Here is a 23,712-nt window from a genome sequence, read left to right as displayed (position 1 = left end):
CCTCGCTACAGAGCCTCTGTGACTGTGAGAGAAGTCTCTCCCTTTGGACCTGAGGTGTTGCTGGATTAATCAGCCCATTATCCTGCTCGGCCTTACACCTCCTAACCTGCCGCATGACACCTGCAGACCTGTCGCTGGCCCAAACCCCCTCTATCACACCTCCGGATGCCCATCCTCATTCATGGAGCGCACCAGAGGAAGAGAATTTGACAAATGACAGCTTGGTGATATCACTGGCATGTGATTCAGTGTTCAGGGAGTTGATCCGGGATCACAAAAATGATGATGATTCGCGCTGAAGCACCACTTCACAAGATGCCCATCAGAGACCACAATAAATTCTCAACTTTCAATCAGTGCAAAAAGGCAAGCTCTCTTTGCCCTGTACATGGTTCACATGGTTCCTCTATATAACCGAGGATGATACGTTTGTTGTGATACACAGAGTACTGGCCAAAAAGAATGATATCATGGTAGATCTAGGTCGGCTTTTTAGAAGAGGTAATGCTCAAGTGCATAGTGAACACAGAGACTAGGTGTTGATCCTTTCAGGACTTCCTATAAGCCCTGACGGCTGAGATGAGCCATGGTGAGATATTGGGAGAGTCAGAGCTTTGGCAGAAACTCAATAGAGCTTTAATGACCTGCAGTCAGGGCCAGCAGTGGCTCACAACAGAGCCAGGCTTTTCTCTTCTTCTGACCTTCAGAGGAATGAAGGGTAGGAGGATTGCTCATCTGACCTGTGAGTACTCCATCATATCATATCTGAGGTTTGAGGGTTATGAACGTCTCTCACCTGATAACTGATAATGGCAATTTAATATCAGGCACGTTAAAGAAACACTATCTTTCATGATAGTTTGATAACCTAAACGGTCAGAACATGTAAACCATTGCCTAAAAATCAACCCTGACATTCGGGCGTGTTAACGTTTGCCAGTGGTTTTGTATGTTTTAACTAGGGCTGGACTTGTTTACACGTTAATTAATGCCAACAATTATTTTCTCTCATGTTAACAGTTTTTTATTATTATTATCATTATTTTGAAAGTCCCTTGCTCACTGGCTCTGAATACACATAAAGTCAAACCATGGGTCACAGGAGGGGTGGGATGTTGATCAGCCTGCAAATCACTCACCCAAACAAGCGTATAAAGGCTTCAGCAGACTAGGTTGGATGCAGTGTGTGGGAGAAGTAGACAAACATAAGCGATAGTGAAGTGAATAGCTACACACTGCATGCTGATTATTATTGGGGAAGATGTCGATCTTAGGAACGTCCTTAAAACGTAGTTGCTTGGCCCTGCGGGTTCTCTTAGGTAAACAGAAAGGGAGACAGCACTCCGCGATTGAACGGCAGATGCTCTATTTATAGTAACCATGGCAACGGCTTCTGTGTGCTACACAGCTGTAACCTATTTAACTGAAGTTAAAATTATTGGCTACATAACTTTACCTGATAAGCCTACATCTAGTTTGCCATGCAAATTCCCTGCTGTTGATGTCCTTTTTAGTAAACAGTAATAAATTCTGGAAACTCTCAAACAGCGAGGATCAGTCTCTCTTCCAATGATTTGTGTCACGTAAAAAAAGTTCAAGGCAATTAAATTTTGCCAGCTGGCGAGCACAACTGCCACAGTTTCACAGGAACACACCCGCTTGTTGCTACAACTTATAAAAGAAAAATGTTTCTGCTGATACCTGTTCAGAAAAAAAACAAGAAAACTGGACTCTGATGGTAACTTGTAAAAAGCTAGATAAAAGATAATGCCCTGGCAGTGGCAAATAGCTTTGGTTTAATATTTGATTTGATTACATTAATGTTTAAGTTGAGATTTACAAGAAATATTTTATTACTACTGTGTAAAGGGAATACTGCTGGTAAAAAGCACCTTATTTGTTTAAAGTGTTTGCAAACCACATGTTATTGCACTTTTGTGTATATAGCAGTACATTTAAATTAAAAGTGCACTACTTTAGAATTCATTATTAAATTTTTTGCGTAACAATGCGATTAGTCGCAAGAAAATCATGTGATTAATCGCGATTAAAAAATGTAATCGTTGCCCAGCACTAGTTTTAACCCATTTACTAGAAATCACAGCTAAATATTCTGAAAGGCATATCAATGTGTTTCTTTTATTTAATTATTCCAGGCAACCATTCGCTTGCTTTCTTTTCTGTATAGCATGAAAAATAGCACAAACCAGCAGCTGTAGCCACGGATTGCCAACCTTGGGGTTCCCAGGAAAAGTTTTGAGGGTCACACTGTGATTGAAGAATAAATAGAATATCTCTCTCACACAGAATAAAGTTTCCTTTTTATCAGGAGACTGGATATTTCCCTTGTTTGTAGATTCCCTTTATATTTAAAATGTCTGTTTTTAGATGGCAAACACATAACACACAAATTACATGTTGTTCAGGCTGTCAGAGCAATACGCCATAGGTGAGAAGAGAGTGAAGTGATGTATTTCATTTGTTGTTGTTGCAGTTGTTTTTCAGCTTTTGAGATGGTCATTAATGTGGACTAAGTTGCACTGAAGAAGCTGTCCCCATGCTTTTACCTTCAGCCCCGTCCTGAAATCCAGCTGTAATGTCCTAGTAATAGTAGTAATAGTCATACTTGTAGTAGTTAACAGTAGAGATTTAAAGAGTCTGCCAATTGATTTTCAAATTGTACAGAAATTAATAGAAACCAATGGCTGCTTGGAACTGTGGGAAAAAAATCACATAGAATAATCTTAAACGGTAAAGACTGTATTAAAAAATTTTACTAATAGGTAAAATTTACAAAGACACATCACCATGTTCCTTTAAGTATCATGTGTGAGGCGGTGTGAAATTGAAAACATATGCATCAGGTGGTTAAGTAAACAGCAGATCAGAGGGTGTAGAAGTGATGGCTGTAACTTGATATCGGTGCAGGCGTCTGATCAAAACAAAAACACAAACTTCTCCCGCCGCTTGTGTTTCGATTTGCCACATACCAAGCACTCCGCCCTTTGGAACGTAGCCCTCACCACAGCAGTCCCTTTGAGGACTGCAGCACAACCAGTCTGGCCTTTTGAAGTGCACTGCTTGGCAAATCAACCGTGCCACGATCGAGGGCCGCAGCCATGATTGGGATTCACGGGGCGTCTGCAGACGACGGGAAATGCACTCCACATTAATTAACACCTGGCCTCATTATCTGTCCCATGTGGCAGAGTCCCACTGGGGTAAATTTAACACCACCTTATTATCATGGGGGATGGTGGTGGTGGGGGGCTTTTGTGTGTATTTTCTTGTGTGTATAAATTTTTTTTATTCAATTCTCCATATGTAAACATACAAAGTAATTTGTACATGTGCATTTGTTGTTTTTGTGTGTACTTGTTTACATATGTATACCTAACCTTAATATTTCCCTGTGCATTAGTGTGTGTGTGGCTGTGTCTTTCTGTGTGTGTGAGCTTGGTTGTGTGTGGGATTAGATTCCCTTCTGATGTCAGGATTCAATGAAAAGCTTTAACATTGCTATAATGAGGGGATGTTTAATTCTCTTTGGTAGATCTCTCTCTCTTTTTTGCGGCACTCCGTATTACAAAGCAGCCTGCTCGATAAAACACTGCTTGCTTGTGTGGTAAAAAATGATATCTCTCTTGTCAAGATACTATAGACAGAATACTTAACTCAGGCAGACATTTGTTTGTAAAATAAACACATCTCTTTTGATCCTGTAGAGATAGAGCATGACACTAACAGGGTTGTAGGTTGTTGTCTCTGCTTGAGCTGTGTGAAAAATCTTTATACCGGTCATATGTCATTGTTTCTGATTTGATCATAGTGCACAGCATTTCTCATAATTACATATTTTAAACAGCATTACACTTATACAACACAGGCACATTTTCGAGTGGTCTTTTATTGTGACCAGCCTAAGGCACACCTGTGCAATATCCATGCTGTCTAATCAGCATCTTGATATACCACACCTGTGAGGTGGATGGATTATCTCGGCAAAGGACAAGTGCTCACTAACACAGATTTTGACAGATTTGTGAACAATATTTGAGAGAAATAGGCCTTTTGTGTACATGGAGAAAGTCCTAGATCTTTTGCCTAAATTGCCTAAATGCCCTAATACAAAAGGCCATGCCCTCAGTAAGGGTAGGTGACCTTTGCTAATCCACCAGACTTCTGTGCGTTCTAAATCTTGATTGACATCTGTCACATCAAGTGTGCAACAATTTACTTTGAAACCCAGAATTATTTGCACAATGCCAGATCTGTTTCACTCCTAATAGGCCATATAGTTTGAAACAAGTTAAAACAAAATGAAAATGAAAATGTAATCCATTTGTTACCCCCAGAAAGCCTCCACCCTGACAATGATAAACTATTCTAAAATCATTGCATTATTGATTTTGACTCCTGCTAGTTTCATATAAGCAGCTTTAAAACACATGGAAATCTGCCACTGAGGGATTCTACGTGCTCTCTCAATGAAGAAAATCAAAGGACACAGACTCTTTACAATGAGATGCAGGGGTCATCGCAGAGAAATTGATAGAAACTGGGATGAAATTGAGAGAGCGAAAGAAAGAACGAGAGACAGCGAGAGTGAAATTGCTGCATTGTTCAGTGTGTTAGCTCATTGTGTGTCAACTTATCCTCCATCTTTTCAATCTGCATAGTTATTAGAGGCTTTTATTAATTTGAAATGCCAAAGTGAGGAATAAAGCATTACTGAAATGTCACCCTTTCACTGAGCATGATAAAATCACATCAGCCCCTTCTGGAAACAAACATTCTTCCCTTCTCTACTCTCCTCCCTACCTCTCTCCCCTCACTCTCTACAGCACAGTCTCTTTCACTCTTTCTCAGAGATCGATATGGCCTGACAACATGATGGCTGGGTATCCTAAGGGGAGGTAGGTCACAAGAGTTGCCTCTCATTTTGCCATTATTTCTCTCTTTCAAGTATTTACGCTTTGACTCAGTTCATAATTAAAATAAATAAATAAATAAAAATGGAAACTAAAACATAAAATTCTGCCATGTGATGCGTGACCTTTTCAAAATCACAGACTGCGTTTAGACTTCTAGAGATTTTACAGGTAAATCAATGTGCTGTATATATTAACATGTTCAAGGCATAGTTCAACATTTTAAGAAATACACTTATTTGCTTTCTTTCCAAGAGTCAGATGAGAAGATCAATATCAATGCCATGCCTATACATTAAGTAAAGAGCAGCAGCTAGGATGTCTTTAGCCTAGCTTAGCATCAAGACTGGAAACAGGGTGAAACAGCTAGCTTGGTTCTGTCCAAATGTAACCGAATGCTCCCAAGAACGTACTGCACGGTTCTGACTCGAACCCGCAACCTCGGGTACGGGAGGCGGACACGCCGACGAGGAGGGTAAAACCCATGGGCACTAGCGTCAGTTGCCAGTGCATTTCTTAAGGTGTTGGGGAGTGAGGTTTTCTAACTGCACAGCCTCGCTGGCTTCCATCACACAGAGACAGTAAATAAATAAATATACCTGCAACACTTTTGGGGGATTTTCAGGAGTGTAAATGTGCCTTTGCTACACCTGACCTCTGGGCTAGCCTCTGTTGCTATTCTTCTGTAACTAAATGCAAGCTCTCATTCAGCGTTTCTTTCATCTGCCTTTTTGAAAAGCTGTTGCTTATATTCTAAGATCGATTTGCATCTTCTACACCACTTGCTTTCAGAAAATGAAACCTTCGTGATTTTAAGAAAGTTATACAATTATACATTTTTGACATTCAAAAAACAGCAGCTCCCAGGAAAATTTACTGTCTCAGCACGGGAACTTTGTTTAATGCATGCCCATAATATTCATCAACACTCTCGCCTCAGGACATTTTTCCGACATGCCTTTACTCATAAAGTAACCACACAACGCACTACTGAGTAGAATTTTCTCTCAGGTTGGATTTCTAATTATTAGGAATTATTAGAAATGACAATATGATTTTGAATGAGATTTTCTTACTTCTGTAACAGAACCAGGAATTTCTGCTCCCACTTTGGCTCTTTTATAGCTGGAGACACTGCACAGACACACGGAGCAAAGGGAATACAGTACATAACTCCCTCAAAATCCCTGTCAATTTTACATTTACATTCACTTATTTTAGAAATAAGACTGCTTTAACGGTGTGGGCACTAGGCAACTGAAAAGAGACTATATACTTGTGTCTCCCTACAGTATTCTAGTCTGTATTTGCCAGTTGTCTGAATTATGTTAAATTGGTGAATGTGGCATTTTTAAAAAGGCTGTTGTTGTAAATCAGCTGTCTTCCCACCAACACAGAATTTTGAGGTTAAAGCTTTCAGTGTTCCTCTCCCATGAGAGATCACTGCTTGATTGCTTGACACTTCTCAGTCTGGCCAAAATTATAGCAGACAGTGTCTTGAGGGAGGGGAAGTCCTTCACATGCACATGCACATCCCTGCAAAGAAAAAAAAATATCTAAAAAACCTTTGGCAGATGGGTGAGCCAAGTTGAGTTTTTTTGGGCAGCAACAAAGACCCAGCCTGCCAAATAGCTTTTGCATAATTCAATTACTATATCTTTTACAAGAATCCCATTCAGCTTTTCAAGCAGAAAATGATACTGAATAGGAAATAATTCAATTTATTGGTGAATGAATGTCTTAAATTTATACAATTAGAGATTGGACTGTCATCGCTTTACCCTCTTATTACATTTAAATACACTCATTTGACACTTTTATCCAAAGCAACTTACATTTGAGCAACAACATACAAGCTTCAATAAAGTAAGAGATCTCCGAGTGACAATAGATCCTAGTAAGAGCTATTAGCTCCTAGGGGAAAAAGTAAGAGTTCACAAATAGTGCAGTCAATACAAGAGAATTGTAAGGAGATAGAAGAAGAGCACATAAAGTGCATGTTATAGGTTAGGGGTTAGGGGTGTTATAAGAAGAAGTGTTCAATCTCAAACTAACTGAGGCCCATCAGTTACCACAACAACATCATCACTTGGAAATTACTTTATTAAAAGCTCTGAATTACTGTTGCACTCTAAGAAGTACTGTCTTGTTGGTACTCATTGGTACAGGCACCACGCACACTGAAATAACTAATTGTTTCCTGTGTACTGAGGTGTAAGACAAACATGATGATTCACAGATGAAACATTCATACTGTTATTACAGTTATGCCTTTGCCAGGCAAGCGGCAAAAATGCCTTGGCATGTGAGTCTACAGAAAATTAGTTAAATTTGGCTGGACTATGGGAAGAAAGGAAGCTGAGTCATATCGTGAGCTAAGAGGATTCCTTTGAATCTTTCCAAAATATCATCTTATCTCCTGCAATATGGGTCCTCGAGCAGAAAATGCTAAAGAGATTTGACTCTGTCACCCTGCTTTAAAATTCAAACCTAAAGGGAAGAAAAATTATTAAATATCTTATGTAAAATTTGTTGATGTATAATTTGAAAAGAGATGAAAAGTAGATATGTAGTCAGTTTGCTTCCAGTTTGTTCATTTTCATATATAAACTTCAAACTACATTAGGCCAACTTTGTGTAAAAATACAACTGTCTTAATCAAATGAAGAGGGTCCCAATTTTATGTTAATTGGAAATTATGTTAGGATGAAGCCATGTTTTTTTCATAGCTGCACCAGTCATCTGATGGAAGTATCAGTCTAATCGCAGTCCTTGATGATACAAGTCCAGCTGTTAAATAGGTACATTGAACTCCAGCAGGTGATAATCAGACTTCAGCCTGGTGTCTGACACGCTGCTGTGATTTTCTTTTGTCACACATCACCACTTAATTATGACAAAGCTATTTGTCTTTACTTTTCCCAACTTGTAAAAACTCTTTTTATTTCCTTGACGCTGCAACATGCTCTTCTAATAAATCACAGCCAAGTGAATGTACAATATGATCAATCAATCAGTCACCTTCTGAGCTGAATCAGGCAGATCCTGATGCATCATCTTCTTATCAGTGTACGGTAGTTTCAATAACAATAACCTCACTCACTAAATATAGACATGTGACATTTTCTATGGGATATAGTGGTACTGCTTGTTGTCCATGAAGCTTGAAAAAACAATGCAATAACATAACATAAACTTAACATAAAAATTTTAGGCAAAGTTCTCTTTATTTCAGGTGGGGTTGGTGCTGATGCTCTAAAACACTGAATGAAAATTCTAGATTATTCTAGATATCCTGTGTACTGTGTATTAGGCCTACACGTTTCCTCATAGCTCAGCCTGACAAACTTGGTATGACTGGTAACTGGACTTTAATTAAATACATGTAAGTTTATGTCTGTGAAGTTTTTCTTGGATTTGGTTGAAGATACTGGAAGACGTTTTGCCACTCATCCAAGACGCTTCTTCACTTCAAACTGACTGGAAGGATGTCCCAGCTATTTAACCTCTGGTTGTTATCAAGGTGATGGATACCAATTGGTTCGTTATTAAGATGATGGATATCACTTGGTTCGTTAGTGCTCCTGGCTGTTGTAATGACAGTCGTTATGATCGTTAGAGTCACCTGAGGCCAACTCAGAATGACTGTTGTTGGCATTGATTGTTTGGTCTATCTTCTGGCAAGGGATGAAAGGATAGCATTGTAGGTGGGGGAGAAATGGTGTCACAGACATCCTCCCCCGTTGAGAGATGGGTTCTCTACTCTGGTGTAAATGGCTTTTACTCCTCTTTCAAACAATCCTCCTATCCAGAATATGGAGATTGTTGTCCTCAATAGAGTGTCCCTTGGCCTTCAAATAGAAGTACACTGCTCAGTCTTGACCTGAGGAGCTGGCTCTTGAGCCATGTGTTTGTGTAGCGTTGTTTAGTTTTCCCAGTATATCCCTCACTGCATTGGACAGCATACACTAGATTGCTTTTATTGTCATCTTTCAGTATCTTCAACAATTTCACCTTCCTTGGATATGTGGGTTTTAGCATTGCTTGCCAGTGTCAAGTGTTTACTTTCTGCATTCTAATTTGGGTAGAATTAAATCCCAGCTGTGTTAAGTGGAAACATATGTAATTTTCACTTTATCCTATCAAACACAGTGGACCAACATAATATCAAAGTACACAGGGGTTTGACAACCTGCCATGCCAGGCAGCTTGGTTTCATCATATGTGACTGAAAGTTGTGTGTGAGTGTAAAATATAAGAACTGTACAATATGTTTAACAGAATGATAATTGCTTATAAAATGCCTTTTTTTCAGTATGGATATTAGAGAACTTGAAGAGGTAAGAGAATGTATATGGATTTTAAACATTTATATTAGTCAAAGACGATGTTCTGTATGTTGAGTTTATAGCAACAAAAGGAAAAAAGTATTATTATTTGTGCTGTGAAAGTAATAATCCTGCATACACCTACGAAAGAATATTTCAAACAGACTGTCTACTTTGGAAAATAATTAAAAAAGAATTAAATACTCATGCTTACGCATTTCAGACAGCAAACATGCAATTCAAATGGTAAGCTGCTCAGAAAGACTCTGTCTAGGGGAACCACAAAACCCATCACTTTTTTATATCGCCATGCATAATTCATCTGTCTTTGTATTTACAACCCTCTAAGAATTAACCTGCCACAGATCGCTGGGAATAATGCCGACATATCTCTATCCGTCAATTGCTCACCTCTTATGGAGCATGCAACCTCCACATGTTCAAACAAGGCATGGATATTATGCATCATCAGCTGACAGAAAACAAGGGACAGGCAAATTAAAAAGCCAGGAGACAACAGAGGTGGCAGGCGAGTGAAAGAATAAATGATGACTCCCCCCTCTCCTGGAGTCAGGGGACATGTTGCATGTCATCTCGGTGTCTTGGTACGCAGTGGTGCAGTGATGATGTGCTGGGCAGGGCCAGTTGAGAACAGAGTCAAGGGCACAGGGTTGACAGGAAGCTAAACGCTCCAACTGTTCCCTGTCCCCAAACAAATATATGGATGAGTGAATTACCCCCCCAAAAAAAATGAAAGTTACAAGGATCAAAGAGGGGCAATGGCAGTTTCTGGTTTGACCTCTGAACTGTTTGTTTATTTTAGCAACTTGAGATTGACACTCTCTTCATGATACTGATGCTCAATCTGACTTGCCACAGACACCGGCTGTGTCTAAAATCACTTCCTATTTAATATATTGTGCACTATATATTCTAACCACTATTGTATTTGTTAGAGTAGGAAGTAGTGAATGAGTTAATGAGGCTGATGACTGGTTTTGGGCTATAAGCTCAAAAAGAATTGGCCAGTGGGATAAAGAGGTTATCAGTCCTACCTTTCAGTCTGCAATAGGCTGGTCATTTATTCATTTTACTGACGCTTTTATCCAAAGTGACTTACAATTGCTAAATATGTCAGAGGTCGTACTCCTCTGGAGCAACGAGGGGTTAAGTGTCTTGCTCAGGGACACATTGGTGTTTCACAGTGGAACTTGGGTCTTTCACAACAAAGGCATGTGTCTTATCCACTGCCCCATCACCACCCTCTATCAGAGCTTTTTCAGTGAAAGCAGCTGCCTTCTGCAACTAAAAATGGGGATGATGAAGAGTGCTGGGAGTAAACTAAAACAGTAAAGTTCTGTGCCACTAAACCAAATCAATGGGCTGTAAGATGCTAAAGAGCCCTATAGAGAGAGAAAACCTCAAAGTCTGGTGATAATTCTTTGTGGGTTCATCACCACAAGTAACCACTTTCACATTACAAGTAGTCTTTTTAGTATATCACTGTACTCTAAAGGTTAGTAGTATATAAACATATTTTGGAGGAGATAGAGTTACGACACTAGCCATTCTGCAGATTCATTATTTCATTCAATGACCTCACAGCCTATGTAGCGAAGGTTACTTCCCTTTCTCTAGTCTATAATCTATTTCTCTTTGTAAAGTCTATTACGTCAGTTCTTGTGGGCATGTAAGACACAGATTGAAAGTTCACAATGACTTCCGTCATTGCCTGCAAACGATAAGTCTGCTGCATTGACTGTCAATAACATGGCCGTCTCCAAGAAGCTTAGTGGGAGCTCTCGTCTCGTCTTTCCTTCTTAAGCCTCCGAGGGGCCTGTGTGGTGAACTGGCAGCCACAAACGCCTTTCATCCATTCTGAGAGAACAGAATAAAGTTCAGAGGAATTACAAGAATCTACCCAGTTAGACTCAGTGTAGCTGGAATAAGCACCGTTACTGATTCAGTCTCACAAATGTTTATACATTGCCAACATGACGTGGATGAATCAGCATGGCTGCAGATCCTGTGGAGCATGTGGGCAGATGACAACTAACCCATAGCTCACATTGGTTCATTTAGATCAACTGTCAGATCACTGTATGTTGCGGTAGAGCAGAGTGTCTCTTAACTTCTTCCTCCAAGATTTTCCCTGCCACGTTTCAAACCACTAAACCACTGGGTGAAAAGCTCTCTATTCTGTAGAGTAGTAATCCAAACACTACTCCACCATAGAAGTTGTAGTTAGAGATGCTTGACAGGGTGGAATATATTCTCCCAGCAGATTCAGATTGTGAAAATTACAAAACACTGGTGCATCCATCCGCCAATGCTTTTTTACATTTTGTGGCATAAACATGTCCATGCATTACTTGGCAACTACAAGTGAATTGTTCTAACTCTGAATTGCATGAAATTTAAACCTTCTCTGTCAATTAAGTTTAAGTAATGGTCCGCCACTTTTGTGAATTGCCTTTAAATCCACCAAAGCCAATCTGATTTACACCCAAGAGAGGGAGATAAGTGCTGTAATTAAAAACACTCTTATGTTTGTTAACCATATCAAAATGATTAGAGACAGGTTTTAGATGCAGGTGTCTTTCAGCAGGTGTTGTTTTGCAGTAAAAGCTATTGTTCATTAGGGCCCATGTGGTGTAATAGTGTAATAATTGTCTTGCTTATGACCATGCAAATGGGACTAATTGGTTAATTTGTATTAATGTATGAAAATGCTGAATATCAAAAAATGTTTTCCCCATTAGTTACAGCAGAATGCCTGACTAACAAAAATCACACACATTTGGAAAACTAATGGCCAAATACAGTATATCAATTAATCCAACCTTGCTGTTTTACCGTGTATATCAGTGGTTTAGCGTGCACACTGTCTGTTTCTGAATGTAGTTTAAAAAGGCTCCAAACTGATGTTGGATGATTGTGAGTGACAGTGCCACAGTGCACCACAGGAGAAAAGCCGCAATACCAACACATTTTGAAGAACCCCTGAAGGTCTGCAGCTAAAAATAAAAACAGAACAGGGCTAACTCCCTGATGCAGAACACCTGTGCTAGACACTGTTTATCCTAGACTACCTTTATCACTTGTCCTGAACATCCAAGCCGGCCTGGAAGAGGAACCAAAACCAAAAGGGTATCTTTACCATTTTATCCACAAAGTAAACATCCTCAAACCTTAAGTTGTAAAAGATCCACTCTTGAATGATTAATGCCCTTTTCATTGAGCACAAACTCTGTCATAACTATATTTGGCAGAGCTTAGTTTGGACAAAAAACATCCTTGAGCGACAAAGATGTGAATCATAAACACAAGACAGAGGGAGGGGGGATGAGACACCCAGGATTCTTTGGCCATCCGCTTTGAGGCAAACCAACTACTGGGAAAAGTGATTAGACTGGGCTCACAACGGCAGGGAACTTGGTGATTGGCTGAAAGAGTTCATTTGCATGCTCCTCTCATCTCCAACAAACGCTCAGGAAGGATAAGGTCACCGGTGTCAGTCTGCCTGTGTGCCAGCCGAGAATGTAAACAGATCAAATGCACAACAGTCATTTAGGTGAGTGCAGAAGGAGCCTGTGTTCTTGATCATCAGGACAATGATGACCTCCAAATTATGTCAGAGGTGATAGATATCCTGGCAGTAGGATGTGGGGACATCTGTCAAGGTACACATGTTGGGGGTTACGGTGATTGTCAATGCTACATTCTATTCATGAGGTGAACAGGATCACTTATGTCATGTTATGGCAGGTTGATAGTCTTTGTAGTTCTTGAACTGCAGTGACTACTCCAATGTCTAAAAGACAAAATGTGCATTTATTTATCTGGTGTTAAAACTCTTGACCTCTTTTTGTTGACCATTAAACTATCTGATGAACTGATGATGGCGCTACAGGAAATTCAGGGATCACCAAAGTTATTGAAAGTTATTCCGGTTCATCTCGAGGGGAACATGAACATCTCCATCTGATCAAGGCATTCTAATTACAAATGTCAAGCTCATGGAGATGCTAGAAGAAAAAGGATCACCATAGTCATTTGGATTTATCATCTGGGAACCACAAATGTTTGTACAAAATTCCATGGCAATATTTCCAATTTGCACATTAAGATGCAATTATACTGCAAGATACAGTATGGACAATGGTGGTGGACTGACCGACTGACCAAGCGACAGACTGAGATAATCCCTAGAATCACGCTGTAAAGATGGCTAAAAATGTCAACATTTGCTCTCCTTGTTTGGACGGAAACAACCGCTCCAGCAGATGCTCAATAGTGTCACAGCACCTAAATGTATGTGTAGCACCAGCTGTACATGCAGGTGACGTTATTCCATAACCACATTATCCACTAATGTCAAGAACAGATGCATCATTTGGTAGTGCTCTGGTCCTCTATGTACATCAAAGTAGACGCAGCTCATGTTATCATTCTCTAATAATTTCAAATTCAACAAATGTCCAGCAAAACATCTTGTTATTTAATTGTTACTAGCCAATGTAGTTAGCATTGTTCAATAAAAAGGGACCAGTTAGTGATCAGTCTCCATAAACACTCTCACTCACCAATAACCATAAAACATATTCTGACAAAGAAAAATACACCATAAAAGAAACATAATCAGAATAAAATATGTGACTAATTATAAAAATAATGAAGGCAGCATGTACTGTATATAGTATACCATATATTAAATTATTCAAGGAAACATTGTGACAAGGTTTCTTTAACACTACTGTCTCTAGTTTGCTCATTTATGCTCCCTGTTCTATGTTAATGCTGTGTATTTAGGATAATCTACTGGGCGGAAAAAGGTTTCACAGTTCGTTTTGATATAAAGCTTCACAGAATGTCATACACGACTGGAGACGGGCTCCTTTTTCATCCTACAGTGGCCTTAAATGTCTCACTGCCATCTGGAGCTGTGAGAATAAAAGCTCTACTTTTAAAGATGCCCATTTTAATTGGTAAATATTTACTTGCAGGAGCTCTCGGCGGGGACACACATGACTTCTAATGAAGCACTTTATGGCCTATGGGCTCTTGCTGCTTACTTTGAGTGTGATTCTAAACAAATTCAAACTGGAGATGAACTGTTGATAATGGTTGATAAGGGCCAATGAAACGCAACGGTGAACACTGGCAGTGAGCATATAGTGCATAACAACTGCACCAGTACAACTACCCTGTCAACGCTGAACCTTCCTCTGTGTGTGTGTGTAGTAGAGTGTGGTTTGACTGTGTGCAGTTGTATGTATGTAAGTGTATATTTGTCTGTGTGTATGAATGAAAAGCTGGTTGACAAAATCCAATATCACAATATTTTCGAACAATACCTTGACAATAATACTGTATATACTGTATTGTTATAAAAATGTACAATATAATTTTCGCTGCTTTCTATGGAGCCCCAGAAAATAATAAAAATAATAAAAAATAAGCTTAGAATTGTTTGTAATTTTACTGTAACTTATCTTCTATTATCTGTTTGTACTGTACATGTAGGTTTTCATGTATACCTGTGCATGTCCATGTGAATGTGTACTTGTGTGAGTGCGCTGATGCCTGTATGCCCTTGTGCTTTACTTGTTTTGGTGTGTCTATGTGTGCTAATGTGCACCTGTGTATCTTTACACCTGCTTCTCGGAGATTTGTGCATACATTGATGTGTCTCTGTGTGTGTATGTGTAACTTGTACGTATGCTGCTGGATATTAGCACTTTTATCCTAATGCAGGTTCTGTGTGTACATCAATCTCTGCTGCATGTTGCCTTGTATGCACCGCTCTCTATCCCTGACCCAGTATGCTGTGTGATTCTGCCTACAGCCTCATTTGTCTCCATCAGGGGACAGGCGAGGTTACGACTCACCAAAGCGCAGTATGTTTCTGGCGGATCTCCACACGTGATATTTGGGGGGTCGAGGGCCACTCGCAGGTACTTTGTCATGTCGGTGGCTTCAGGCTGACAGGCCATGTAGTCCCAAGCCAGGCCCTCCTCCGTATAGATCTGGGACTTGCACACGTCATAGTGTCCCCAGGCCGCCGGGTAATGTTGCATGGCATGTACCATGGTGGTGCACACAACTTGCAGAGTGAACAATACAGGCCAAAGCATCGCTAATCTCGTTCTGTATGGTTGCTGTGGAACTCTTAAAGCTGTTGATTCATCACAGAAATGTCAATATTGCCGAGAATTTTCTAAATTAAATGCAGTTTGAACGGTGCAATGGAGCAATTGGCAGCATGTTGGTACTTTTGTGTGAGCAGCGTCAGGCAACGATTAGCCCCCATTCAGTTATTACGTCTTCGATTGCTGCCACGTCTGCCTGGCTGATGAGGTGTGTCAACAATTGAGCTTCTTCACAACCGTTGAGCGCTGATGAAAGAGACAGATGTGATGTACAGAGAGGATTGGCACTCCTCATAAGTCAGTGGCTGTCAGATGTCTTAGTTTGATCTCTTGTCTATTGTGGTTTTTGCCACAGGCAGCATCCTAAAAAGACAGAAAAAAGTTTGGGGTATTAAACAAATCACAAAAACATTTGAAACAGTGTATTGAAATGTTAACAAAGCTTTAACATGGTATAAGGGCACTGAGGTGAATAAGTAGTGCTTGACACAATACTACTACACAGACACATACACAAACAAAATGCAAGCGTCCACTGTTTAAATGTACCACTCTATAATAACCTTTCCAAAATCACTGTATGCAATTCAAATCGAGCTTATTCTGCAAAGCCTAATCTACATTTGATTTTCATCCAAAAAGGCTTATTTCCATGTGTCAAGTCACTGCATTTAAGTTATTGCTTTTTCCGACTCTTGCTCCTTTATAACAGAATGTGGAGTTGCGTTTGTTACAATGCCTTCAAAAGCATTTGGGAAATATTAAAGTAAAATTGGGAGACAGAAATGGTCTATTTGAGGGATTGTATGTTTCCCAGAGCTATCACAAGGCATCAGTCAGATGGCCTAACTCGTCAGGTAATGGTGCTTGGCAGCAGTCAGTGGAGACCCACGCGATCACAATGTCTCAGGTAAAAAGTGTGTGCGGTAGTGGGGAAAATGAAATGGAGCAGCTATATACAGCTGCCTCCAACAGAGTGATGACACTGTAAATAGGAGTTAAGTTACTGTTGACTGTCAATGTGCTTGAAAAGAAGTGTGAAAAGAAGTATATGTTCACAGCATTTCAATTTAACCTTTGCCTGTTTACGGCAATTTTAAAAAGGATGTACAGTTTTCCGCTTTTAAAGCACCATATAAGTTTGTAATGTTGCATCACATTTATTCTAATGCAGATTCAGACCAGCCGGTAAATACAGTTGAACCAGTAACTTTCCGGTCAGCAGCTTTATTCTCTACCTTCAGGCTACATCCCCCACCCCCTGTGACAGAAAGTCACTGCTGAATTTTTTTTATTTTTTAGTTAAGCTGGGGTTTGAGGCATGTGGAGAGTCTTTTATGTTCGGAGGAAAGAGCCACTTTTCGATTTGTGTCAAAAGATTACAACTCTTATCAAGACATTATCAAGTCAAATCAAATTAATTGGGGAAGGAATTTAATAAAAGGTTTATCAAATGAAAGGACAAAGATTCAGATCAGATTTGGGAAACTCATCTTAATAAGATGCTGTGGCTCACACATGCAGGGTGGTTTCTGTGCTCCCCTGACATATGGAGGCATTAGAATTCAGTATTTTAACTTGGCCATCTTGACCAAAATTGTGCCAATTTCAATGGGTTTTGACCACATCTATGGCAATTACTGCTTTCCCTCTCCAACCTAATGCCCCTTTTACAAAATGACTACAGGCTTGAATACATTCCAACTGTAATGAAAGATGTTCATATGAGCCAGAGAAATCATCTGCACTGCTATTCGTGCTCAGCAGACCCTTCAAAGTGAGCCATGTCAGGATGGCAGCCTTCATTTGACAGACCTCTAGTGACAGAAAGGAAACTAGTGGGAAAAGAAACGCACGGCAAAATAATTTTGGCTCTTTAAATGTGTGCATGTCAGTCAGCAAGGCTCTTAAGAAGAGGCCAATTACAAATTTGCTAAAAGCTGGAGCTGTAAGTGATGAATAAGCCATTTCTTTCATGGGGATGCGTGGATCAAATTTCATAAATATAAATGTCAGTCCACACTCAGAGATACATTACGGGATGGACCACTCTCTCTCTCTCTCTCTCTCACACATACACACACACACACACACACACCTAGACAACCCCCCCCCCCCTTTCATAATACTGAGGTTGACTTATAAGACAATCAAATTAGGTACCAGGGGCAGGGAGGTCGCTTATCTTATTTTTATTTAATAGGGAACTTTCAAAGCTAATAAGCGGCAGCAAACGGGGTTAACCACAGGAATATTGGATTTAATTCATAGACACATGGATTAATGAAACCTATACAGATGAAAAGAAGGCGTGAGGAAGCTCAGTGAACCTTCCGTGGACAGATACCATTCAACATCAGAGGGCTACTAAGGTGACAGTAAAAGGGGAAAAAGCATAAAATGTCACATGTTTCAAATCCATATTCTGCTCACAAAATTATTATTAAGCGTTCTGACACCATTTAGAAAGCCAGATAATCTCCTACAGAGACTATAGAGGTATCTATACAAGGAGTGTATGAAAATAACTTTGATTCATAATATTTTTTTGTGCTTCCCTGGTTCTCAGTTCACATACAGCCCATAACATCAAAACCTTAACACAGAAAAACTATAAATGCAATCTCCTACCCTTGTGTCCCTTGTCCCTGCAGCTATACCTCATATTCAGTGGCACTCAAAATGCATGGAGGAACTCACGAATGTCATAATTTCACCGAGAAAAATATGAGGTCAGAATCTATATTAAAAGTCATCAATATTTGAGCAGCTCTCCGTATGCAGGGGAGAGCGAGCTTAGAATGTGGGGTGACCACCTCACCGCTCTCTCTCTCTTCCTCTCTCTCTCTTTTCCTTCACTTGTTTTTGAAGCCTCTGAAACACCCCCTTGTGTCCGCTTGCATTCCATCCCCTGGGCAGCTCAAGCATGGCAGAGTGTTTTTAAAGTCAGCAGGCAGCCCTGCCCTGTGGCTTATATTGGTTACAAACTCCCAGCCAGACTCTTAAAAACCATAACGGATGTATTCCATTCATTTTATAGTAATCCCGCTAAAGTGTGGCTCTGCTCTCAGTCTCCGAGTGTGGCTTTCTGATCCCCTCTTGGCTCCCATACAAGACAACGTGGAGGGGAGCTGTCCCCAGTCCATAGTGCTGACAAACAGGACCTCAGATCCGCCCCAATGCTCCACACTGGACCGCCAGTATCTTAAACACTGACATCAGTGTCTAGATGACACTTTCATTGATTTTAGAATAACCCCCCCCCAAAAAAGACTCTGACATCCTTGACATTTGATCAGATATGTTCTATCTGTGGTTTATCCTGCAACAATTGCTATTTTGTTGTCTTTCTGTATCAAGTACCTGGTCAGGATTTTGAATGTGCACACATACAATACTGTCTCATTGTGTTTATTGATTTTTCTGACTTCCAACCAATAACTTCTGATGCATAGCCAGTTTGAGCAGACTGATGCATTGTGGCTGGCTGATGAGTGCAACAATAAACGGGTTAATGCTTCCAACGTTCTCCAAGCCAAGAATCAACCCTTCCATATGAGTCACAGTGGGATCAACTGGCAGGCAGAAGCACGTCTGTACTGGCACACATTTCTCTTCTTATTGTCTTTCTCTCCTTCATTTCCTTCTCTATGGGTCCCTCATTCAATCTCTCATTTCTGCTCTTTTTCTCTTCAACCCTTCAAGCCTCTGTGTTTGTCTCTCAATAGCATGGTTGATGCAGTAGATCCGTAGGCACATAAAACATACAGTTAAGGGCTGCACTTTTAACTCCTGCAATTGGAGCCACTTTTTATTTACAACAAGGACTGGCAGTGGTTTCCTGCAAAGAGCTTTATCCTTGAGAGGATGTGGTTGGTGCGCTGATGACAACGTGAGGGTCCCTCAGTGAGGAGCCCAGCCAGACAGCCAGCCTGCACCACTGCCACACATGAAATCTGCTTCCATGCATTATTTAAAGTTCTTCTCCTGAACCACTAACATTCAAAAATGCAGAGCATTTTGCAAACATTTTATAATTTAGGTCAAGACATGTAACATTCATGCAATCAGAAAGACCGGATAGAGATCCAGACAAAAGTCCAATCATTTTATATTTTTTCAATTTAAATTAAAATGCAAAGAAAGAAAAAAATTGAAACCTAGATTACTTGTGGTAATCTGGGTATTTACGGTAACAGAAGATGTGTTCATTATGTTCTGGGTCAGATTTTCCGCAGAGGCGAGGCACACTTTAATGACCTGCTGCGCAACAGGTTAAAGTCACATAATGTCATTTATTAAATGACTGAGGGTAACGGGGAAACATTGAAAATAACAACAGCTTTAGATAAAGTGTATACGTTGCCAATCCAGATTTATAAGGTCTCACATCTAGCAAAAGTAAGCAAGTGTCAAGACAGTTAAAACTTCTTAAAGAGGGAAAATAGAAAAATGCTGCGGACATAAACAGCACTGTTTTTATTCAATTCCATGTGAGCCGCTCATTGTTTGGCCTATTCATTTAACCCACTTCAAACCGGATTACTGTTAACGTTTCCGCCCATGAAACAGCCCACTGTAATTCCCTTATTATTGCCCATTTAGTCACGATTGTCATCATCATACAAGTGACGGTATGCAAAAAGGAGAATGCACAATCTGCTCAAAACACAACAGTACTCACATTTAAATGCGCTCCTGGGACAAGCTGCTCATTCAACAAGTTATTTTCAGCCAAGGGTAGTTGCAGAAAGATTCCCATACGCCTTTGACTGATTCTTCTTTTTCTAATTTATTCTAATTTCTCACCAGATGGAATAATATAGGCGATGTATGCGCAGAAAGCGCGCATTCACATGGAGCGCACACAGTTTTCTTTTTCTCCCAACTTTTCTTTACACTTTTATGTCTCACAAAAGCAACATTTCCTTCCAAATAACGTTCCGGGAACTCGTTCACTATTACACCTGTTCTTTCGCGCTTACAAACGCCGCCGATTGTCGACTGGTGTCCACACAAGCTGTTTGCCTTTACGCAGCGCTGCTCTTGGCTCAGCATTCATTGGAATGGCGCACGACAAATACATCAAGGAGCCGTCAAGGGGATTCACGGTGGTCCCAAATTCAGTGGTCCATTAACGTGTATTAAAACACATCCCGGTGGAGAGCAACTCATGGGGTCGTTTGGACTGGATAGATAGATTTCTCAGCCCAGCCGAGTTGTGGATGGGAGAGCAAAAGAGAGACAAGCAATCTTCCTCAAATGGAGCTGCTATGTCCAGTTACATACGAGCGCTCCCTGGGTCCTAAAGATAATACTGACTGGCTGGCAAATCTCAACTTCAACCGTTTTTTTTTACGCGGCTGTTACTCGAACAACTGCGCAACATATCCAGCCTTCATTGAGTTGCATTTTGCCACGGGGGCTGATATTGTGTATAAAATGTAACTCATGGCTAGTATTTAACAAAGCAAATTACTAAATGTTGCAGTGATGCTTTTGAAAAAATCTTGAAAATCAATTGTCTCCCTTTAATGAAGGAAATTATTTTAAACTCTTGGAATAATACTAACTGACTCGTAAACGGAGACATATTTGCAGTGACACTAAAGTGGAATATTCTATTTAAAAGTTTCTCGATAATTACTTAGCAGTTGGCTGCGTCGTTTTTCTACAGCAGCGTCCAACTCTCTTACTGCTCAAACAGCTGCAAGCCTAAACGCACCGGTGCCGTCTGGAAAACACAGCAGTTAAAACATGGTCGACTACAGCATTCAGTCATTGTAATTACTAATTGTCCACCTGTAATAATACACATCGCACATACTGTTATAACGCCGTGCAAATTTTTTTTACGAGTACTCATATCATTATCAAAAAGGAGGCACTAAAATGACGAAGGACGCATGTGGAGAGTAAAGCCTCCGAAACTTATTAACAGAGGCGAGTCCTCAGGGCAGAAATTCACAGTACAACACAATCAGGATGTAAGTTGTTGCAGGACCACTTAAGAAGGGGGAAAAAACATCAGCATGTTTTTAGTTATTTGCCTACACAATGATATTCGCCCGGAGGTCATACACAGACTATTACAACACAGCTTTAGGACTCGACGCTTTCAGAAAACACAACAAAAGATCTTACCTTCCATTTAAGAATGTGTGGGGTTGGTACTGCGCTTGCAAAAAGGGAAAAAGTCCCCTGGTCGGAGTTGTTGGTGTAATTATTCGGTGAATTTTCAAGGCAGAGCTGAAAGAATAACTACAGTTAGGTACGTCTACCGGGCTCCCTTGGCGGAGGAGTCATAGATGTCACCCTCTCCTCTACACAGGGTGCCAAGCCGCACGGCAAACAGCCGCGGTGACAGGTCGCTTTGAACACGCATTTTAATTGTGGTGTAATGCCAACTGGTGGAGATTGCACGATAAGAACAACCGCGCCCATCCGAAGGTCACCACAGTAATTGAGCAGACCGTGTCCCGTGTCGGGGCAATAAAGGTTCAAATCTACCGGGTTGTAAAATCAGTAACTCTAACCTTTACATTCTCCATTCATATTTTTAGGGATGTGCAAATTGATTGTGTTTACTTCAAAGACAAACACCGGGGCAATTGTTTGCGCAGAAGAAATGCAAAGGTGCACACTGCTCTGGAGACCTTTTTAATTTTCTTACATTGTAATGTTTTTACGGTCTGGTGGAAATACTTGCATGCATGTTCAGCACCCCGGACAGCTCCTGCGCTCTGTAGGCAACTTCACCATGCTGGAGTGGATTTTCAATGAAGTAAACTATTATTAATCAAATTGATGTGACAGTTGTTTAGTAAAATAGTTTGTGATTCAAATAGTTTATTATACTAAAAACTAATTTGGGGATTCCAGGGGTGCCTTCCTCCCTTTTCTTTTTTCTTTTCTTACATTTCATCATGCACTTACCCCACACACACAAGCACACAAATTCATTCAGTAAGGAAGATTAAACCCACTGGAGTGAACCATCTCGTTTTCAGGGTGTCCATGTCCATTTTGACCTCCTTTGTTTCTTTCAGAAATCTGAATACAGTCTAATTTCCAAGCCCCTTTTCCTTGCTCTTCATCACTCCATTTGCAGAATATATACGCTAAGCAGCTAAATGATTAAAATGGCCCCAAACAGAACCAAAGCCCTTATTGATTTCTTGCAAATTAATATGCAATGAAAGACCTGTAATTCCATTAAAAAGTGACAATGCCATTTCTGTTCAGATAAAGGCAGATTCTGGTCAGGACCGGAGCTGAATGACAACAAGTCTCTCATCCCCACTGTGGTAAAGTGGCTCACATTGTATCAGAGGGTTCAGCCTTTGCTTGGAGCAACTGCTGCTCTTGACATTTCCATTAAATCATTCCTCCTGGAAATACTACCGTACCTCCCTGACAGTCACATACATGACTGTGCTTCCTTATTTTGATTCTAATCAGAATAGACAGACAGACAGACAGGCAGAAAGATAGACAGATGCATCTGTGTATGTCAACTTCTCCAACTATTTAGTGGACTATGAAGATAATACTACAAAATAAAGACTCTACTGCCATGCTAGCAGCTCTGTGAAGCTGCACTTACGTACTGTGGAGCTTTCAGCTGAATGCAATCAGTGACAATGCTAAGATGCTGATGTTAAATAGGTACAGTTTTTTTTATCATTTTAGTATAGCTCGTTAGCATGCTAATATTTGCTAATTAGGATTAAACACAAAGTACAGCTGAGGATGATGGGAATGTCATTGTGTTTGCAGGTATTTGATCCATTGTTGATGGGATCGTGTTGGTAAACCAAATTATAGGACAAAATTAAAGTTTTGACCTGATGATAGAGCGAGATTGAAAGTCAGAGTATCACCAAAGTGATTACAATTCATTTGTAGCTAATTTCATGGCAATCGATCCAACGGTTTTTGATCAATTGTCAAGTTCACGGTGGCACAAGAGGAAAAGTACAGGATCATCTTCTAGGGACTATAAATGTCTGTGCATTTCATGACATGTCATGCACATTTTATGGCAATCCATCAAGTTTTTGTTGAGTTATTTCAGACTGGACCAAAATGGTGGACAGATTGACCGACTGACTGAGCCAATTTGTCTGTGAAAAGTGACTTTGTGGATTTCTGTCCTTTGTTGCTCTATTTTGATTCCATCAAAATAGTACAGCACCAACTGTTAGACCATTGAATATCAGTATTTGCAAACTACAAAAGTTCAGGGTGGTGGGAATAAAATATGCTGCAGAAGATGGCTCTCCCCACTCTCTCCCAGCC

At 40.2% G+C, this 23,712-nt stretch overlaps 1 protein-coding gene across 1 annotated transcript in view; it reads right to left on the bottom strand.

Moving 5' to 3' along the window:
- LOC119901835 (netrin-G1-like) overlaps positions 1-20,692 on the bottom strand; it is a 71,173-nt gene extending 50,481 nt beyond the window's left edge. The window contains exons 1-2 of the mRNA XM_038717544.1: positions 20,096-20,692; positions 15,151-15,774 (exon numbers count right to left, since the gene is read on the bottom strand). Of these exons, the coding sequence (XP_038573472.1) occupies positions 15,151-15,396 (246 nt within the window). The 5' untranslated portion in view covers positions 15,397-15,774; positions 20,096-20,692. The remainder of the gene's footprint in view (positions 1-15,150; positions 15,775-20,095) is intronic.
- Between the last annotated feature and the right edge of the window lie 3,020 nt (positions 20,693-23,712).

This window comes from Micropterus salmoides, unplaced genomic scaffold (genome assembly GCF_014851395.1).
Source record: "Micropterus salmoides isolate LMB-PRFRI ecotype aquatic unplaced genomic scaffold, ASM1485139v1 Ms_hic_scaffold_14, whole genome shotgun sequence".
Taxonomy (NCBI): domain Eukaryota; kingdom Metazoa; phylum Chordata; class Actinopteri; order Centrarchiformes; family Centrarchidae; genus Micropterus; species Micropterus salmoides.
This window is presented reverse-complemented; position numbering and strand designations above follow the sequence as displayed.